Here is a 19,236-nt window from a genome sequence, read left to right on the forward strand (position 1 = left end):
TGCTGACAAAAAATGTGTTATTGTAAGTCGCTTTGGATAAAAGCGTCTGCCAAATGACGTAATGTAATGTAATGTAAAAACTCCACCATGAAATTCGGAAAGCCCTCGTGGCTGAGTGGTTAAAGCCGCTTGCTTTGCAATCAGAAGTTCAGTGGTTCGAATCCACCACTGGGTTTTAGCAATCTCTGTCCCAGCCCAGAGCCTCTTTACAGGTCCGGTACCATGTACATATGAACTACAGTTAAATAGACTCACTCCACTTTACAGGTCCGGTATCATGTAACTACATATGAACTACAGTTGAACCGACTCACTCCATTTTACAGGACTGTTACAATGTAACTACATATGAACTACAGTTGAATAGACTCACTCCACTTTACAGGTCTGTTACAATGTAACTACATATGAACTTCATTTATAACTATTGGTAATTACTGTGTAATTACATTTGGTGTTCATGTGTAATTACAAATAGTTCATATGTAACTGGGGTACCTGTAAAATAAAGGGTTATCTTTCACTATTGTGGAGCAGTGTGCCCCGACCTCAAAGGGCTTTGCTCATTTCTATGAACTTGAGTTTCCTCCAAAACTTCTGTTCATATTCAATTAGCTCTGTCCTTTTAGGCTTCGCAATATTGGAAAAAGGGCGGAGCTTGATAGGTCAACGCACACTTCGACACAGCTGGTCCAGGTGGCTGTCAACAGATCATAAGCTCAAGTCAGTGACGTGTGAGGTCGCGCTAGGCCACGCCTCCTCAAGGGGGGGGAGGGGGGGGGGCAGACAACCCCATTTTGGCGCACCTAACACCCTCAGAGGCTGAGCTTGGGGAGGAGTAGGTGTGTTTATCCCAAAAAATATATAACGTGATATTACATTAATAGGGAGATTCAGCCTGTTATTATGCTTTTTGGAAGGGACGCCTCCCGGAGCATGTCATGTTATGATGAGTATTGCTTGCTCCCACAGAAACCGGTTCAGGGGAGCATATACATGTACATTGTTTCCCTCCAAACTATTCATATTTTTCGTGAGAGTGAAATAATATCCTGGAGAAGTAATGCCTAGGGTGAACATATTGCACCCAGGTATTCGTTTATGGGGAAACAGGGAGAATTCTCCTCAGAGAGGCCCCTGTTTATGTACCTAACCACTCATGGTATAGGATTGTCATTCTGACCAGGATGTAATGGAACGTGGAAAGAGGAATCACCTGCTTTCTCATGCGCCCAGTACTTTTAGGTAGAGGCGGATGAAGGGGCCACCTGAGGCCCATTATGCCACCGCACAGATGTCCGCCACAGACATACCCCTCAGCAGGTCCATCGAGGAGGCCATGGCCCGGGTGGAGTGTGCTCTGAGACCCCGTGGGGGTTCGGTCTCTGTGATGGCGTCACAAAGCCAGTGGGAAAGCCACTGTGTGGAGAGAGCGGAACCCGGCGACTGGACCCTGTAATGGACAATCAGTTGTTGTGTCCGTCTGATGTTTGCTGTGCGTAATACATAGTGCACCAGTGCACGTATTGGGCACAGGCGGTGTGCCGCCTCCTCAGAGGGGTCTCTGTGAGGAGGGGGGGAAACAGCTCTTGAATGAAAAGAGCTGTCCAGAGACTTGGGAATAAAGGAGGGATTTGGCAGCAAGGTGGCTGTGGCTCCGTCCACTCTGATAGACAGGCACGATGGTGCCATGGACAAAGTGCACATCACTAACCCTTTTGGCTGATGTAAGAGCCAATAGGAGAGCTGTTTTTAACGAGAGCATTTTGAGCAATATTTTGTCTATCGGCTCAAATGGGGCTCTCCGGCACAATAGGTTTGCTGCGTCTTAGACCCATCAACAAACATTTAAGAAGGTTATGGGAGAAGACTGTTCTATCTCCAAAACCTTCGTGGCAGGATGAAATTGCCGCTGCGTAACCTTTGATGGTTTCCACGGGTACATTTCTATCTGCCAGAGTTTGTAGGTATGATATGGTGGAAACCGTTTTCGCCGCCCAAAGAATGTTGCACTGGGGAGGAACGACAGCCTCAGGCTGGGCTCCAGCGGCGGGACGGAGAGGAATCCCACCTCAGTCTCGCCAGCCACCCTGGTCATGTCCTCCCATCAGCTCGATGTTGGTGCGGTGAGCTGCCTTGGCAATCATGCTAGGGAGGTCCATTCGGAGAGCCTCAGCAGAGCGTTGGTGGAGTGGCTTCGGCAGCGGGGGAGCGGGTGGAGCGGGAATGGGGAGAGTAGAGGATGGAGCCGGGGAGAGGGAAAGCTTGAATGGCATGACCCCCTCTCTGGCAGAAAGGTCTCCAAATCCCAAGCTTCCCAACGGGGAAGAAGGGGAAAAGGAAACCGCATCATCCTCATCAGCGGTGTTGTCTGAGGAGCTTGAGGGAGGGGCAGCATCGACTCGCGGTGTTGCTGCGGGGGGCGACAGCTGCCCAGTGGGGGGGTTCCTCCTCCCGTGAAGAACTTAACCCGATGTACAAGCTCTGCCTGCGTGAGGTCCCTGCAATACAGCCAGGCAATGGCAGCAGAGCTGAGTGCCAAGCCCGCGTGCCGGGGACCCGAACAGGCGAAGCACTTGTGATGCAGGTCCTCCGGATCGATGAAGCCGGTCTGGCAGTCCGGGCAGACTCGGCCCCTGGCCGGGCAGACGGCCAGGGCGAAGCGACCGTGGAGCCGCTTCAGCCAGGCGCCGCTGCCTGAGGGACCTTTGCCGGCCTCGGCACTCTTGTAGACGCCACTCATCTTGTTGTAGTTGTGAAGATTGTAGGAAGGTGAACAATGGGCAGGTGGGGGCTTATACTCTGCTTGCGGACCTAAAGGTGCAACCCCTAAAGGGGGCGGGTCAGTGGTTGGTAGCACCATGTATGAAAAATCTTCAGTCTAACGCTGTTGCGTGGGGATATCTCCAATATTGCGAAGCCTAAAAGGGCGGAGCTAATTGAATATGAACAGATAATTTCATTCTGAAATCCAGTCGCTGATAGATCTGATATTACCACCCTTACATTAAACTTTTAAATGCACCTAGCATTAACGTTGCATCGTTGAATACAAGAAATACAGTTTATATTTTGATGTGTTTTTGGTAGCAATGGGTAGAAAAACTAATCAACAATTAATGTTTAATATCCATTAATTTGTAAAAAAAAAAATATATATATATATATATATATATATATATATATTTTATATATATATATATATCTTACGAGTAAGTAATTATAGCTTTAATCTGTGGACAAATTACAAATATGCATTAGTAATTTGCATGACAACCACTATCCATGTTTCTGAAACAAAGAAAGTATTTACTTTTTTATCAGCAACATACTTTCAAAATGTAATCCAACTAGAATACATAGGATCTCTGGATTGATATTTGCAATGGAAATCATTGTAGTTTACCAGCTCACCATAGTCTTTTTTGTGGTTGGGTCACTCGTCATTGTCAAACCAAGGGACATGTTGACTGCAAAATCTGGCACTGGGTTAAGGAGAAGGAAAGATGATAATACTGTACTGAGGGATAAAAAAAAAACTACACTACATATTGTATATTAATGTGTTAAGTGAAAAATATCATCAAATTATATAGTGTTCAATTATAGGCATAAAGTATAGGGTTCACATCATTGTTCTGAAATGAAACCATAAGTACAGGACTTTGCTATCTCTTCTGATAACTACAGCCACTCTGATACTGTACGTCAGCCTGTCCGTACTGTATACTACACAGAGTTACAATGTTTCTAAATAATCAAATGCTAATATCACTTGATACTGGTGTGCTACATGATGAATATATGAATAGGTTTTTGCATGTGTGCTAAAGGACATGCATAATATTGTTTGAAGAAATTGACACTATACTGTAGTTTTACACAATGACTGATATTTCAAAACTAAAATAGCTTACTGTATGTATTTTTAAAAAGGAGAGTGGGTAACTTGAGGGCGGGTTCACACCAGAAAGTCTGGGTCCTTGGTTTGGGCCAGAGAAGGGGATGATACATTGTTTCGTTTTTCAGCTGGTTCGGTTTGCGTTCACAAGGCCAAAATCCACTAGTCCTGCCCACACGAACCAAAGTCACGTGGGCAGAAATCTCGTTCCGTTATCCACCTTATTTTTGTGAGGCTCCGCTGTAAAATAATTCTGGGAGCAATATCCGGACTAGAACGTGAGCAGCTGTGTGTTTACGCTGGCTTGATGCTGCCTGGATACTACTTTGCACTGTATGAGCGAGAAGCGCCCGGCTAGCGGGGTAATCTGCACTGCAGCCCATGACTGCAGTGCGTGCCACCTCGCATCGCATTTCCTTGTTGAACTCCGAAGTTAAAAGTTTGCTCGTTACAAAATAACACTAGTTTTGGGAATGTAGCCTAATCATGTTTTCTATCACATCCGCTAACCTGTTGCTCGTTGAACAAGTCGGCATTTATCAGCTCAGCTGCAACGTTTACAGACGGGTACATTAGACGGGCTGTGTTGTGTCAAGCTAGACGTAACGGGGGAAGAGGACAGCAGAAGGAAGCAGCACCACCCATGGTGCATCATGGCCGCCAAAAATAAGGTGGATTGGCCATACAATTTGTCGGGGCAAAAGTAAACAAACCCTGCCACTAGTCATTTTTGTCTGTTTGTGATGTCGCTGGTAACGAGACGAGATAAGCTAGCTAACTGCTACAGCTAGCAAGCACTTCTTCAGCGGGAGCTTCCAAAACAGGAAATAACCAAAAAAATCAACACAAAAAACCACGTGCTTCCTCTGACTAGTCCGGATGGGGTTCACACCAGAAATGGGCCGCTCCAGAGTTCGCTTGAGAGCGGACCGAGACCACCTCTCACAGGCGAACCAGAGCGCGGTTTTTAGACCCACCAGAGTTCGAGTAGGAGCGTTCACACCGACCCTACGGACCGTACTAAAGGGGAAAGGTCCGATAGATCGGACTAAACAAGGCTGGTGTGAACCCTCCCTGAGTCCTAGGTTTGCTAAATAGCTTGTATCACCGATGTTTTAGAGCTACTAAAGTAATTATTTCTTTTTTCAGGATGTAGCATTTAAGCAATAGCTCAAACAGGCTGTGGTATTATCATCATTATACCACATCTAAGGGTTGTGCTATGGCGGAGGTGTGGTATAATGACCATATCACGGTGGCCTGAAATGAGCTATTGCTTTTATAAAATGGTTACCAAGTATGGCAATATGAAAGTAATAGTAAACTCCAATTTAAATGGCTGTTATTCATAAATCATACTCTTCCGCATAATAATAGTCCCCCCTGGCTCCCTGCACAGAGCTAATGCTTGTGCTAACGTTAGGTTATAGGGACCAAACAAAAAGGAGAGCAAGTAAGTTGGACTAACTGGCAAGATCTAAAAATGTGTGTCTTCATTACTTTATTCCAGCTAAAAGGTATCTGTTGTTCGTATGCCTGTGAAAGCCAGCTATGCTAGGCTAATGTTAACGTTAGCTAACTTAGCCTACATTAGAGGTTGAATTGGGCAGACGTTAACTTGGTTTGTAGTACAACCGATGCTGGAATAAAACACATTTTCAGAACTTCCTCGCTCACTTCCAAGTCCCAAATCTGATATTCCATGAGACTGATGTCATACAGCCAGGGAGCACACACAGACAGCCACTCTGTTTCCAAGGATAGTTAGCTAGCTAGTGGCTAGCTACCAGTCGTGTACTGATGACGTCACTAGCAGGAGACGACAGTAAACACTACCACAAGGCACTCTTGGTATTATGGTGACACAGGTTGGCTTAGGAGCTCCCGTTTGCGAGGCTAGCTAGCTACCATTTGTTGGTAGCTGTGGTATACGCTAAATATACCACAACTGTGAGCAGGGCCCGAAATAAAAATTTTGACTCACCGGCCAGGTGGCGGGTAGATGGAAAAAATCCACCCGCCAGGCATATTTTTTACCGGCCAAAATAATATATCGCATTTTTGTCACATACTATCTGGGGCTGTCCCGAAGCCAGATCAAATCTATCATAATCAAAGCTTCCGGGGAGGGTGTTACAGACAGAGGAACAAACAAACATCAACGCTAGTTCTAGGCTACTCACTTTCAGTTGAAAGCACGTCTCAGCTCTGTACCATCCGCTTCACTGCTCATAGTAAACTTTCTTGCAGGCTTATAAGCTTGTGACAAAAAGCTCCTCGTCTGTCCTCCTGATGGTCGATTTTTATCCAACTTTTCTCATCCGACGTCGACGTGCAAATATTATTTGCCACAAAATGTGAATTATAGGTGGGCTCAGCAGCATAACATTAGCGGACTTGCCTGCATGCGGCTGAGCTTGTCAAGAGAGCTGTGTGACTGCTGCTACTTCATAACGTCATAAACAAAGTAAACAACTTGAATTCACTTGAACACTTGTAAAGTTACTCACACTGGGTTTAAAATTAGAAGTGTACAAAGTTTCATGTTTATAAGATGGCCTCTTTCACGTCTGCAACCTACTGTATGTCTGTCACTGTGCTGCCTAGCTGCTGGGTGCGTTTGTTTGTTCTCACGGCGTGTGCCGGTGTGAGTTGATACCGGTGTTAAACAGTGTTAGCCCGAAGGGCCCCGCCCAGCCAGAAAACTAGAGACAGTCTCACGAAGCACTCATGTTAGCCGGCTGCACACCAAACCATACAGTATTCATTTTACATGATAACTATTTTGGGACCTGCCACGTGGCGGGTAGACCCCTGAGCATCACACGCCAAACGTAAAATCTAGTCACCATTGGCGCTTGGCGGGCGTTCATTTCGGGCCCTGGCTGTGAGCCAATCAGATTGCTTGATTTGAGAGAGCCGTTTTATAAGATGAGATGAACAATTAGTATGTTGATTTAGAATTGGTGTTGGTTACCTGGAATTCGCATGGCAGTGCAGGACTCAGTGGAGCAATCATATATTTGCCCTGTCCTATTTGGTGGATACTCAGCAAAGGGGGCGCTGACCAGCAACCTGAAGACAAATTTGCAAACAGCTTTGTTAGTTTAGCACAAAACCTTAAAGAAGAAGAAATCACACATTTTCTTTATCAATGAATTCTGGATGTCTAGTCTACATCCTACATTATTACTGTGAGAAAAGAGCATGATGATGCAAGGGAAAGAGACCACTAGATCAGTGGTTCTCAATTTTTTTCACACGAAGGACCCCTAAACTGATTAGGTTAGATTAGATTAGATTAGATTAGATTAGATGAGATTAGACCACGGACCCCCATTTGATAGGATTTTGTCCCACGGTCCCCGATAATAAAATTGATGCTTTTAGATGTTTTATTACAGAAACCCACCATGACCAAAATAGTCATTGTGTTACTTGGAATGGAATTATAGCGAAAATAAATTACCCCCTTTTGGCTGGGGACCCCCTGGAACCCCCTCAAGGACCCCTGGTGGTCCCCGGACCCCCATTTGAGAACCACTGCTCTAGATCACTACAGGCTAAAGATGATAGCCTAATACACATGTGGCCGTTGTAGGACCATGTTCACCCACACTGATCCGTGCTTTCTCTGTACTCACCCCGGTCCTCTTTGCACCACCTGGTATCCAAAACCTGCAGCAGGTTGACTCAGGGACTTCCAGGCCACAGGATCAATGTTAAAACCAACTGCAGCTTGGAACACTGAGGAATGAAGAAGGAAGAAGTAGACTGTTTATCTGATTTAAACAATTATTTTCACATTTTGTGAAATTTTACAATGTATTTACTAATTTCTTTTAGGGCATGTTATCTATCTACAGTAATCTATCTATCTATCCATCTATAGCTATCTCTACCTTTTGTTAAAGGAACAGCTCACCCTAATCCAAAATACATCCAAAATACATAATATATTCCCTCTCACCTGTAGTGCTATTTATCCATCTATATCGTTTTGTGTTAGTTGCCTGAGTTTTGGAGATATCGGTCGCAGAGTTTCTGCTTTCTCTCCAATACAATGGAACTGGATGGCACTCGGCTTGTGGTGCTCGAAGTGCCAAAGACATACATTTGATAAACGTAACAGCAATGTCTCTTTCCAGAAATCATGACCCCATTACTCAAGATAATCCACAGACCTTGTTATGAGCAGTTTCATGGAGGAACTATCTTCTTTTGACCGAACTACAGTACATCCGCTAGCTGCTAGCTAGTTCCTACATGAGACTGCAAAAGAAAATAGTTCCTACATGAAACTGCTCACAACAATGTCTACTACTCTCTCTCTCCTCGCCTGCTCGTACGCCCATTTTCTCTGTCCGACAGTAAACCCTGGAGAATAATATTCATGTATAGAGTCATCTCCATGCGAGCAGGCGAGGAGAGATAGAGGCGCATACAGAGGGGCAACCAGCAAGACAGCGAAGCTAGCGCTGTGTCACCACGGAGGATTTTCCCTCTCTCATCAACAGCGCTGTGCTGGAGACAATTCTTCCATGTCCCAAAAGTGAACTGAAAGAAGCGGCCAAAACCAGAGGGACCGAATGGGAAACTATCCATCAATTAGCTAAATATATATAGAGTCATTTCCATGTTGCCAGACACTATAATGACAGTTTGAGCCTCCCAGCCAGCAAAACAAGCAGTTTTATTAGCGAATGTGTATTGACGATGCTTTTACTTTATTTACTTTACTTTATTTGTTTATTTGGTCGGCACAGTACACATTAATGAACAGTTACCTATACAGAGTCATCTATATGGTAACAGTAAATATGTCGGATTTAGCTCAAAGCTAATTTACATCCGTAGTCCTCATGACATAAAAAACATACAAGATAAAAAGACAACGGGCCCCATCTTGGTACATGCGATATCCCCTATTTGTGCTTGCGCACCTCTTTGCATGTGCCTTAAGCCAGGGAAGATTGCAGTCCGCCTTGCGCTAGTGTCCAGGTGTTATGCCGAGTTTTGCACCCCCTGCCCAGCAGCAGCTAAACACATCCCCACCTCACGGGAGCATATTGTAATGATTTATTCAGAAACATAACTGTTTAACAATTATATTAAACAGCTCGCATCAGCTGCACCTCCAGTCACCAGTCTGTCAAGCTCCTGAAGTTCGCGGATGATACCACCCTCATAGGGCTCATCACAGATGGAGATGAGTCGGAATACAGACAGGAAGTTGACTATCTGGTGACTTGGTGCAGTCAAAACAACCTGGTGTTAAATGCTCAAAAAACAATGGAGATGATTGGGGATTACAGGAGGAACAAAGCCCCACCTTCCCCCATCACCCTGGGTGACTCCCCAGTCAACACTAGGCTCTTTCATACACAGATCACGCAAAAGTTGCCGTTTAGGAGTCCCGTAAAGCCAGCCGCCTCGCCACAGAAATTGCTTTCACACGAGCCAAGCAGCACGGCCACATTACCGTGCTGCTCTGTACTTTCAGGTGAAATCCCCCGCTCCCGCATTGAAAGGCGAGCGGAGGGATTTCCTGCTCCTCCTAGCCCAAATGAATATTTTCATAGGTTAGTGTAGCCTAGGCTACTGTATGATGAACGAATTCATTCAACAACAAGACTTCCCTCCTTCTCCTAGTCCGCTGAGCAGGGAGGATAGGTGCACTCGCATGGTGGGCGGGCAGATCGATATGGTGTCCTACTAAAATTGGAACGATACACGACCGCCCGCATATCAAACAGCTGCAGTCTGCATAACGTTCGTCGGGGGAATAGTATAGGCTATAAATGCACATGACTACTTAACGTTAACTAATGTCAACATCGTTTGAGCATAAAGCCTAACCGCACGGAGCATTCCTCCTGGCGTCCCTGCAGTCATGATTGTATAGGCTACTTTTTTTTACTTTCACTACTGCACTTTCTTGATCACATGAAGTGATTTCCCCTGTCATTTTTTTATGAATGAGCAGACCATTCGCACCTTTTCCGGCTCGCTGCGACGACCTTTCAAGTGGAGGCGGGTTGCCAGGTAACCCGGCGCTGTTACTACCTCCCGTCGCGGGACAAAAGGCGTAAAACAATTGTCCACCAAAGCGCATTCACAACTTTCACATCGGAGGCGCTAATCCTATTTTCCGTGCATTTTTCGGCTTTCAAGGCCGGTGTGAAAGAGCCTACTGTGGAGTCCTTCCGCTTCCTGGGGACGATCATCAATCACAACCTAAAATGGGAGCTGAACATCAGAGCCCTCTTCAAGAAGGCACAGCAGAGGATGTACTTTGTGCGGCAGCTGAAGAAATTCAAAGTCCCAAAGGCCACGATGGTGCACTTCTACACCTCCATCGTTGAGTCCATCCTCACCTCCTCCATCGCTGTCTGGTATGATGCTGCCACTCTCAAAGACATTAACAGACTTCAGCGCATCATCCGCTGCGCTGAGAAGATAATCGGATGCAACCTGCCATCCCTCCAGGACCTGCATGCAGCCAGGACACTGAAGCGGTCTCGCAAGATCGTGGCCGACCCCTCCCACCCTGGCCACAAACTCTTTAAGACACTCCCCCACGGCAAGAGACTGAGGTCTACCAAGACCAGAACCACCCACCACAAGAGCAGCTTCTTCCCAAACGCCATCAGCCTCACCAACAAGGCCCGGAAACCCCTTCCACCAAGGACCTCACCAACAACCCACCCCAACACACACACAAACTCACTACCTCCTCCTAAACTCAGCTGACCCCCCCCCCCCCCCCATAAAACTGTAACTCATATCTAATTTAATGCCTGTTTAACTGGGACTGTAAATTCCCTGCACATGTAATCCCCATTTAACTTAGCCTGTACATTTCATGTACATTCAATGTAAACTCTTATTTAACTACGACTGTAAATTCATGTAAATCCATTTACTCGATTTGATTGCACTTGCAACTTTGTGATTGTCTTTAGTTATCTTCCTACTTCTTATCTCTGCATACAGACACTCACAGACAAATTCCTCGTATGTAACTTGCATACTGTGGCAATAAAAGTGATTCTGATTCTGATACAATGTACAGTACAAGTTTTCTCAATTAATTTACCGTAACCCCTCCCGCGATGTAATAAAAGTTTCTCAGTGAATTATAGTTGATTGCCTCACCGAATAATCTGCTGGTTACCCAATTTTAGCAGCAGAATTTGATGTCCTGGCGTGGCACGTCCATGCGCAATGACGTTTCTGCGCAGCGCGATTATTGTGCGCTCAAGCCCAGCAAGAATTTTAGCGACTAAGAGGTGCTTTTCAAAGCTCTTAGCGCAAAGTAATTGCATGCTGGTGACGATCGGATAATGCCATCTATCCCCACATTTTAGCGCTGAAACGCCTGATTTGGCATGTGGCACGCCTATGTCCAGTACAATTATAACAATTTGCATTGCGCACGGCGTTAAACGAGCGCAAATGCTAAATTACCGCTTTTGCGAAGATAGGGCCCAACATCAAAATAGAATACAGTAGAAACAAGGCCAGGTCGAAACCTGGCATAGGGCCGGTGTGCTCAGTAAAGTGCAGAACTCTGCCAAGGTGTATTGAGTCATTTGTGTTCAGTCTACTTTAGTGCACATAAACTGTAGTGTGCCTGTGCTGTAGTGTAGCCTATGTGGGTTAATAATCCTGGGTTTAAGCTTCATTAACATGAAGTGCCAGATTTATGGTTAATCTAGTAATATATATTATTTTCACACATAAATGTAGGCTATTGAAATGTAGGCTTATTATGTGTATATATTCACAATCGGGAAGAGGCAGTCTTCCCGATTGTGAATCTTTGAACCCCACACACTACGGGATCATTTGGGAAGATTATCTGCCCGACACGGCTCAAATCGGGAGCACCCCCGAGAAAATTGGGAGGGGGGAATCTTGGCCATAATCTTGCAAATTATCCTCTAGTCTGGGGTAGGCATTATTTGAGGGCATGTATGTTTATCGTTCATGTTCGCTAACCTGTCGGTCTTTAAACTCTTTGAACAGGTCGGGGTGCCTGTCGGCAAGATGTTTAGCCAGGTTCGATGTGTTTGAGCCTTTCGCTTTGGTCGCGTTGAAGCACCTTTTACACACTGGTTTCGATGTGTCCACGGGCTTGCCTTCGCTGTCGGCAACGTATACAAAATATTTCCATATTTCGCTTCGTGCATCTGCTTTTTCTACAAGCGTTGGGCGGCTTGCAAGACTCAGAAGAAGCCGCTGCCATTTTCACTGTGTCTGTCCTGTGTGTCGGGGTGCTGCAGTGAGGACTGAAGGACTGGCCATAGAGCGAGCAGAGAGGGAAGGGGGGAAAGTCGGCACGCCCACACATGAAGCAGACAGAGTCAGAGGACACAGGCTCTCAACTTTAATGCCGCAGCGTCCTCCTTGTAACGAGCTAGCCACAATATTAGCCAGAGGTGCATTACCGCCACCTACCGGACTGGAAAGTGGAAAGACATTTCACCTCCTGCATCCGTGCTCAAATGCGGCGACTGAGTGGAATGTAAGGGGCCTGCTGTGCATGCTGCACACCGGCCCCAAAAATGCCAATAAAAACAACAACAATGTGGCCAAATGGACATAATAATGGTGCGTTAAAAATTAAAGTACGTGGGATAAAAGTGCGAAACTACAAAAGATAAAGTGCATGGGTAGAGACATATGAGGGCTAAATAAATAGTTATGGTTGGTTATGGTTGCAGTATTGATTTATTTTGAGCCATTCTTTGAGGTTTATTTTGAAGGTTGGATATGTGGGGCATTCTCTTATTGCAACTGGGATACTGTTCCAGATTTTCCCACCAGTGATAGATCGGACATTGTTACCGAAGGCGGTGCGCCTGCGGGGAATCTCGCGGTCTCCTCTCTGGCAAGCCCTAGTGGCCTTCCACAGGGTGCCGCGTCTATGTGCCGACAGGCCGCAGTGCCGACAGGTTGCAAGCAGAACCAGCTGAGGGAGGCGGCGTGCAGCGTGTCGGTGGAGCTAACCTCTCCCAGCCCCCACGCCAAACCTATCCTCCCCCCATGCCTAAACCTAACCTCCCCCAGACCCTAACCCAAAACCTAACCTCTCCCACCCCCCACGCCTAAACCTTAAAGGTCGGCATTGCGGGTGGTCGGCATAGCGGGTGGACACCTTCCACAGTTCTCTGTTTGAGAAATTCACCCAGAGGAGGTGGCGCGAGACCATGAAGACATTTAAACACAAAACAGGCGTATCTAAAAGTTATAAAATGATCGAAAATCTGAGGAATTGTGCTTTTTCACGACAATACAAATGTGAAAGGAGAGTGGCTCTTTATCATAGATTTTTAGAGCTTTTTTGAAGAGAGATTCAATGGGCTTAAATGCTGTTTTACAGGCCAGTGACCAGCTCGTTAAGCAGGAGTCGAAGTGGGGGAAAAACCATGGAATGCAGAAACATTAAGGCAGCATTGTCAGTCAATTAAGTTTCTGATCTGCCTGAAGTTTGCGAGGTTATATTTGACTAAATTAATCACCTTTTTGATGTGGCACGCAATTGCCCTACTGGGTTACAGTCTGTAGTTGTTTGAGCACATTGCTCCAGCTGTAAACAAGGCTATCTCGGAGAGTACTTGACCAATTTGAAGAAAATATGTCACGATGAGTCCATTAGACACATGCAGTGTGGAAAATACGGTCCAGGTTGAAAAAAAAATATACAGTATATATATATCCTTTAAGCACCATATTCTCTCGTCGTGTTGGAGTGATGAGCAGTGTAATTCTCTCTCTCTCTCTCTCTCTCCCCTCTCTCTCTCATAACTGACCGCACCAACACTCATTCGCCAACCCCCCACACGATAGGGTACATACACCCTGATGTCAGGGTTACACCCCCCTGACCAAGGCTCCTTGAGCTAAAACGTGTTGGTTTGCTGGTCTGATTTTAATTTTTGCATAGCCATGCATTATTAATAAAGGCCTGTTCAATTTGTCACCTTGAACAGTGTGCCTGGGACATCTTCATTCATGGGATTTCTCTTTTTGCCATTTATGAACTTAAAGGAACCGAATTTCAATGCTGATTTATTTTGCACATAATCTCACACATATCCGAAAACTGTAAACAGTTTTGCAGGTTTGACAGTTATTGAGAGTTGATTTGAGTGAGGTTGTTTACCAGTGATGTCATGCACAAATGATTATGTGCTAAATAAATCCGTATTGAAAATCTGGCTGAGTGCCAGAATTGAAAAAAGAAACAGGTCTAACTTTGCCCTTACCTGACAAGAACAGTGCAGCAGTAATGATCCAGTCCATTACAGTATGTTACTCCCATGGAAGACACAAAGGTGTAATGTGAAGTCTGAGCTGGTCGATCTGATTTAGAATCAAACAGGGTGAGAGAGAATAAAAGAGTCAAGAGAAGTGAAAGAGTCAAGCCAGTAACTGAGTGAAGCCAGGCAGTAAGAGGAGGAACAAACGTGTGTAGGAGGAGGGGTCTTTTTATTGACACGTACGTTCTGTTCTTTTTTTTAGAGAGATAACCCCCCCCCCCACCCCACCCCACCCCACCCCTAAAAAAAAGGCCCGATGCCAAAAGAGTCTTGACAATGACTTATTTGAGTTCAGGACATCCTTGCATAATGCATACTAACGCTGCATTCTAACTCATTAAGTTAAGTTATCCTTTATTTATCCCCATGGGGAAATTCATCCTCTGCATATTTGACCCATCCTCTACTAGGAACCTTCCAACTAGGAGCAGTGCGCAGCCACAGTGCAGCGCCCGGGGACCAACTCCAGTTCTTTTTGCCAACTGCCGGTACCTTGGTCAGGGGCACTGACAGGAGTATTTACCCTAACATACATGTCTTTTGGTGGTGGGAGGAAACCGGAGCACCCGGAGAAAACCCACAGGAACACGGGGAGAACATGCAAACTCCACACAGAAAGGACCTGGGATGGACCGGGGTTCGAACCCGGGACCTTCTTGCTATGAGGTAACGGTGCTAAGCACTGAGTCCACTCGGACCTTCAGATTTTCTGACCTACTAGAAAAAGTCTGTCTGTCTTGCTAGTTGCCAAACAAAAAAGAGTTTGTCACGGTCCGCCATGTACCCATTCACACAGACATTCATACACCGATGGGGTGAAGCTCCCATGCAGGTGCTGGCACAGCCATCGGGAGCAATGTGGAGTTCAGTATCCTGCCCAAGGACACTTCCACATGCCGACTGGAGGAGGCGGGGATTGAACCACCAACCTCTTTTTACCCAAGGTGACTCCTGAGCTACAGCCTCCCCAAACTGGAAAGTTAAAGTCCCACTCCCCAAGTTAAAGTCCCACATTTGTACCTTCAAATGGCTTCCTTTATCAAAACGTAGGGTGCTGTAAAAACACATTGCTCCATAAGTTCTGACAATGACACATATTTGAGATCAGGACAACTGATTACTACACAGCATTTTTTCACGTAAGCATGATCATGCTTACTTACTAGTCACCCCCCAAAGGCCCATTCTGAGCCAGGAAAAACCATGTGACATGACTGAAAAAGGAAGTGGTTAGAATGTGTTATAGACACTTTTTGGTGGTTAGACACTGACGTAGGTTGTTTTATTCATAGACCTACAGAAGGTTCATTATTCAAGACACCATCAGAGAACTGCAGCAGCAAGTAGTCTTATTGGACATTCATTTGTGGCCGAAATAGAGGGAAATGCCAATAAAGATATTTTCTTTTCTTGGGATAGTGTTTAGGTGGTTCCCTTTTTCCAACTGTACTGTATGTCGCAAAAAGAAAAAAGAAATAAATCCTTGGGTGCTCAGTAGCAGAAGAAGAGAGGAACTTAACATTTATATCAGTGATTACAGTTGATTTTATTGTCAGTTCTAACTTCACAGTGAGATAAAAAGAATAAAAACTACTTGCACCGACACCGCAGAGCTCCTTTTCTCCAGATGTATTTGTGGTAATGCGTTTCGAGCTACATGCTCTTCATCAGTTCTAACTTCACCACAGACACATGAAGATACACTGTTTAAAATACATACTACAGCATGCGCTGGGACGCGTCATCAGTGATGTTAACTGGGGTCGTAAGGTGTTTCGGGGCTGTCAACATCATACACCCTCGCCCAGTAGACCCAGCCGAGGCCGATTAAGACCCCGACCCGCGTTCCAGAAGCAGCCGCTCACGGATCAGCCTTCCTACTCTGTCTGCAACGTTGCCCGCGCAAGGGTTGATCATGCCCAATCCGCTGCAATAGAGTTAGTGCTACACCGCAGTATTGAAAGACCCTTCGGTGCATGGAAGGTCTAAGGCCCTGTGGGTGAATCCAGGCCGGGCTCCTCCTTCGTCTCACCAGACCCTCCCGGGGAAAAGGCAATCCTACCGTGAGCAGAGAGGATGCTTCAAGAAGGCCTGTGCGCTGCACGTCATTCGCCTGCGCAGAGCACCTCGCTCTAGCCTGAAGGACCCCAGGCCGCGCCGATCTTTGCACAGATTTTCAGGAGGCTAAAAGAACACTAAAGAACAGCTTAAAAATGTCTCTTCACAAAATAAATTATAAATAAGAGGTCTGTTTCTCCTTTTTGCTTAACTTCCTCTGTGTTACCTCATCTGATCTGCGTGTCAGAAAACTATTTATAGATGTCTGTTTTGTGGAAGGGAGACACAAGCATGAGCTGGCAGAAAAGCGGTGGAATCACATCTAATGCTATTTGTAGAAACGGTCCACAATGGCCCACCGTCAGGCCTGTTCTTGGGGCAGTCGATGCCTACCAGCCGACACGTCAGCGACGTAATGATGATGACATCATCAGCGATGACAATGATGTCATAGCATAGAGTTCACCTGTGAGGTCATCGGCGATGTCAGACATAACACCGATGATGTCATAGCTACCTCGAACGTTGTGACATCACCAATGACGTGATGTCATACAACGGAACACGACCATATAAACAAAGTGTTCCGTGACGCTACACCACATCCGAGAGATTCCTGCTTGATTCCTTCGAGATTCCAGAGATTCCATACCTCTACTCCCTAATAATGTCAACCATTAGCACAATCAAATCCGGACCCGAACTGAACCCCTGCTGTCTTACAACCAGCCAGGCCCTGGTGACCGACTGCCTTACACCCAGACCGGTCAATAGTGGTAATTCAACCGCGTCCCAGGACCGACATCTCGGTCCCTATCTCCATCTCCGTGATTCTGATCGATCACAGCCCGTGAGCCTTCATACACGATCCAGCACACTTCACGAGGCAAGCCCAGAAGCTTTGCCCCCAGCAAGCCAACAAGCTTCGCTACAATTTGGTCCTTCGAGCCGGATCCACAAGTCCTCTGACCCACAAGCTTCGATACAATTTGGTCCTTCGAGCGGATCAGAGGACTTGCGACGCTCAGAGATGGAGCAGGAGTCAGGTGAGCTCGCTCTGGTCACGGCACCTCACCGACCAGAGGAGCAACCCTTCCCCCACCAGATCGAATCTGGATACCGCAGAGTATCCAGGGTTCGGAGTAGTACTAAAGGGCCAGACCCCCTACACTCCGACCAGACGATCCAACTGGGGCAGGAACTCATCCGCAGCCACCACCGATTCCTTGCTCAGGTAGCACAACATGAGGCAGATCTAGCCCAGGCAGATCTAGCCCAGATAAGGGTTGAGTTTAAGGCAGATGAAGCTGCAGAGAACCTTATGGAGCTCCTATTGATCAAGTTCAGAGCCCTACTTTGGACGGCACGGTGGCTCAGTGGTTAACACTGTTGCCTCACAGCAAGAAGGTCCCGGGTTCGAACCCCGGTCCGTCCCAGGTCCTTTCTGTGTGGAGTTTGCATGTTCTCCCCGTGTCTGTGTGGGTTTTCTCCGGGTGCTCCGGTTTCCTCCCACCATCAAAGAAAGACATGTATGTTAGGGTTAATACTCCTGTCAGTGCCCCTGACCAAGGTACTGGCAAAATAACTGGAGTTGGTCCCCGGGCGCTGCACAGTGGCTGCCCACTGCTCCTAGTTCTAGGAAGGTTCCTAGTAGAGGATGGGTCAAATGCAGAGGATGAGTTTCCCCAAGGGGATAAATAAAGGATAACTTAACTTAACTTACTGGCCTCTGGCCACGTTATCGCTAGGAGGAAGGCACAGCAAGCAACATTACATGAAGAGATCCTAAGGATGGAAGCCGTAATGGCGCAGGTCTGTGCTAGGATCCAGGCCGAGGCCCTCCAAGTTAGAGAGCAGATAACTGCTCCAGAGCCAACGACCCAAACTACGGAACCCACTGTTCCAGTGCCAATACCACCAACACTCCCACCTAGGACATGTCCACCGACAAAGGTCGCCGACCCTAAGCATACCATAGAGTGCAACGGGGCGGCCAAGCCCGCCACCGGGATACACCAGACTCAGGGAGGCATGGCGAACACTGAGACCAACAGCACAGGGCACAGCCAGCCGGACGGCGTCAATCATTCCCACAAGATAGCTGGACACGACAGCTGGGACCCCCCCAGAGGGCGGGACCAGACATCTCAACTACCTATTCCCAGAATTCACCTCCTGGCCCTGCCCGGGCTCATGGAGACAACTCCAGCCAAGACCTCTAGGGAGGCCAAGAAGTCCGAGCAAGTGGAGCAAGTGGACATGCCTTTGCGGACGGCGAGGCAGGAGCCCCAGATGCTTCACGGGGCGGCCGTCTCCCTCATCGTCTCGCCGGCAATTCGCCCAGAGCAGACCTATGCCACACCGGCGCTCCACGGGGCGGCCAACGAGGCACTAGGGGCAGAGGCCTCCCTCCAACGATGGCAGACAAATGGCTTCCTCACCGACCCTACGCCGCTGAAGTTCCTCGACTGGAAACTCAAGCCACCAGAACCAGAGGCTCCTCACTACCGCAGTAGCTGGGTAGACCCCCGGCTCCTGAGCGGCTCCCGCGCTGACCTCACGCCGCTGAGTTTCCTCAACTGGAAACTCAAGCCCCCAGAGGCCACTACAGCTCACTACAGCAGTAGGATCCCACACACATCCTGGCCAACGAGGACAGTCACCAAATCTTGGCTCTTGTGATGTACGGGACTGGACAACGGCGCGCGGACCCGTGCCTACACCCGGCTGGTGGCCAGGCGGACCACAGCCCCCCTCACTCCCAGAATAATCAACCAAGCCCTGCCTATACCAGGTGGGACTGGAGGGCCATTCCGGCCATTTCTGGAAGAATACAGATTCCCCACAGGAATCTGGGAGCGGCTGTAGAAACGGTCCACAATGGCCCACCGTCAGGCCTGTTCTTGGGGCAGTCGATGCCTACCAGCCGACACGTCAGCGACGTAATGA

At 47.2% G+C, this 19,236-nt stretch overlaps 1 protein-coding gene across 1 annotated transcript in view; it reads right to left on the reverse strand.

Annotated features, from left to right (window-relative positions):
* Nucleotides 1-17,533, reverse strand: part of LOC310775687 (integrin alpha-M-like) — a gene marked incomplete at its 5' end in the record, with an annotated part of 51,063 nt that extends 33,530 nt beyond the window's left edge. Inside the window, 5 exons of the mRNA XM_083635836.1 lie at nucleotides 3,415-3,485; nucleotides 6,879-6,976; nucleotides 7,546-7,648; nucleotides 12,755-12,831; nucleotides 17,457-17,533. Coding sequence (XP_083491962.1) covers nucleotides 3,415-3,485; nucleotides 6,879-6,976; nucleotides 7,546-7,648; nucleotides 12,755-12,831; nucleotides 17,457-17,533 — 426 coding nt within the window. The remainder of the gene's footprint in view (nucleotides 1-3,414; nucleotides 3,486-6,878; nucleotides 6,977-7,545; nucleotides 7,649-12,754; nucleotides 12,832-17,456) is intronic.
* Nucleotides 17,534-19,236: the final 1,703 nt, after the last annotated feature.

The sequence above is a fragment of the Poromitra crassiceps genome (assembly GCF_964638095.1).
Source record: "Poromitra crassiceps genome assembly, chromosome: 4".
In the NCBI taxonomy this organism is placed as follows: domain Eukaryota; kingdom Metazoa; phylum Chordata; class Actinopteri; order Beryciformes; family Melamphaidae; genus Poromitra; species Poromitra crassiceps.